Raw genomic sequence first — 2,583 nt, 5'->3', positions numbered from 1 at the left:
GGATGCAGAAATTTGAGAGGTGAACCTCACTATTCAGTTTCCTCCTAAAAGGAGTCAGTTATTACATTAGAATTTGTGTGTCAGAAAATGAGTAAAAGAAACACCAAAATTCTGGGAAAATATTTTAAATGACGTATACATTTCCAGTATTCTAAATATAATGTTTCTGTTGTACATGTGTATGTATATTTTAGAATGCATTGACCTACAATGATGTGCATGTGAACTTTACTCAAGAAGAATGGGCTTTGCTGGATACTTCCCAAAGGAATCTTTATAAAGATGTGATGCTGGAGACCTACAGGAACCTCACTGCTATAGGTAGGACAGTTAATTTTCTTTACTTTTTAAGATATGGGGAAACTCTTTATTCATTATTGATTTCAATTGAGGATGAGGAAGAATGAGGTGAATGGTTTTTTGACTGACGATAGATCATGACCTTTTTTTTTTTCAATAAAACAATATATGTTGTGGTATTGTATTTTAGGCTACAGTTGGGAAGATGATAATATTGAAGAGCATTGTCAAAGTTCTAGAAGATATACGAGGTAATTTTCATATGTAAGGTGTTAGGAATATATTTTGAGAAAATTTTAATATTTCTTGGAAGATTGAAAGAAATGGGCCAGTGTACATGAACTGCTTTAAGTGTATTTACTGATGACAACTAACTTGTTACCAAACCATGTACTATCTTCTACTTCGGTATTTGAAGTGTGTTTACAAGGCACTCCTCTAGGAAAGAATGCAAGGAAACCATACCTTACTCAAGATCACCATTTAAATCTTAGCCTCATTAGAGCTTTGTGGTAGAAATACAATTTGTATTCTAATGTGAAACTCAGGTATTCACATTAAATAGGTGATGGAAGTATGTCCAAAGTATTATACTAATCAAGTACTCCATGTTAACACTGGAGGAACTCATATACTTGTAGTAATGTTGCTAAGTTTGGTGAGTAGGGCAGTGTTTTAGAGTCAATAATTTTGTTGTAGAAAAACCATCCATATAGCACATGTGAATGACGAACAAAAATCAAATGGGTGAATTCACCATGAAACCATGTAATTTATTCATCTTCTTTTAATGGGTATATCATAAGTCACAATGAATACAAGCATATTATCATTAGGAATATTGAAAGGAGCAAAGCAAATCCCAGAAAAACTAAATGATATAGTAGTCCCCATTTTGAGTAGATTTTTGAAATGTGATACCTGTTATTATTTATATGGGTTATTCAGACTGGCCAGCAGTACCAATAATGATGCAGAGGCATTTTAATATTTTAAAGCTTAAGCAAATGAATTGAGCAAATTCCAAGCCCTTTTTCCCTTAACCCAAATAAAACTAGCCCAGTGTCCCACTGCATGGCCAGGTCTACCTATTTGTCCATGTTCATGTCTAGCTGTTACCCTCAAAGTCCTGTTGGTGAATCTTTTGTAATGTGCTTTCTTCTTCCAGCTACCCTCACTCATTTAGATGTTCTGCCCTCCATTGTACCATGCTATCAGTTGTCAGATCTTAATTATTTCCAAAGATAAGGAAGGAAGGAAAAATATTTACAAAATATAGTACAGGTGATGGGCCATAGAAAGAACAATACCAATATTTGGTCAGCACTTATCTCTCTGCTGGCTCAGCAATCAACATTCACATATGGCTGACACACTTTCACACAGTATACCCCAACATCAATTTATTGGTTATTCATCATCTTTACGAGTACTCAAAAACTCACAATGTAGAAAATATAACTTTTAGGAATGTGGAAATTATTTTGTTTGTCCAAGTTATATTCACAAATTTAGCACTGTATTAAATTAGTCTAGTCAGTGTATAAAAGCTCTGTGGTCTTGCAGTTTTCCTCAAATATGTGGAAAAATCATATAGAATAGAAATAGAGTACAAATATGAGCCAGGTAACAAATATTTTTACCATCACTGGAATGTTGAAATGTACAAAACAACCCCTAGCAAAAAACATGAATGTAAAATTAGTGATGAAAACTCAATATGTAATTCCTCTTTAACTTTACACCAAATTGTAAAATTAAATGACATGGACAAAATGATTCATTAGTGTAATGGTGCAGTAAAGCTTTCATATGTGCCAATTATCTTTGCAGGTGTAAAAAGAATCATTCTGGAGAGAACCCCTCTGAAGATATTCAATATAGTGAAGTCTTTGTACATCACAGTAGTCCTCCCATATATAAAAGAAAGCATACTAGTGAGGATCGCTATGAATGTATCCAATATGGTAAAACCTTTGCCTGTAACAGTCATCTCCTAATACATGAACGAATTCACACTGGAGAGAAACCTTATGAATGTAACCAATGTGGTAAAGCCTTTGCACAGAACAGTCATCTCTTACAACATAAAAGAATTCACACTGGAGAGAAACCTTATGAATGTAACCAATGTGGTAAAGCCTTTGCATGTAACAGTAATCTCCTAATACATAAAAGAACTCACACTGGAGAGAAACCGTATGAATGTAACCAATGTGGTAAAGCCTTTAAACATAGCAGTCATCTCCTAATACATAAAAGAATTCACACTGGAGAGAAACC

The 2,583-nt window shown here is 33.9% G+C and overlaps 1 protein-coding gene across 1 annotated transcript; it reads left to right on the top strand.

The window, feature by feature from the left end:
- Window positions 1-200: 200 nt before the first annotated feature.
- On the top strand, window positions 201-2,344 carry LOC110543019 (zinc finger protein 431-like; the record flags this gene model as incomplete). Its single annotated transcript, XM_060376610.1, has 3 exons — window positions 201-321; window positions 491-551; window positions 2,302-2,344. Coding segments are annotated over 3 exons (225 nt in total), but the record flags the coding sequence as incomplete, so codon positions are not given.
- Window positions 2,345-2,583: the final 239 nt, after the last annotated feature.

Source organism: Meriones unguiculatus (genome assembly GCF_030254825.1).
Source record: "Meriones unguiculatus strain TT.TT164.6M chromosome 13 unlocalized genomic scaffold, Bangor_MerUng_6.1 Chr13_unordered_Scaffold_69, whole genome shotgun sequence".
NCBI lineage: Eukaryota > Metazoa > Chordata > Mammalia > Rodentia > Muridae > Meriones > Meriones unguiculatus.
Note: the sequence above shows the minus strand (reverse complement) of the source record. Positions and strands in the feature narration are given on the sequence as shown.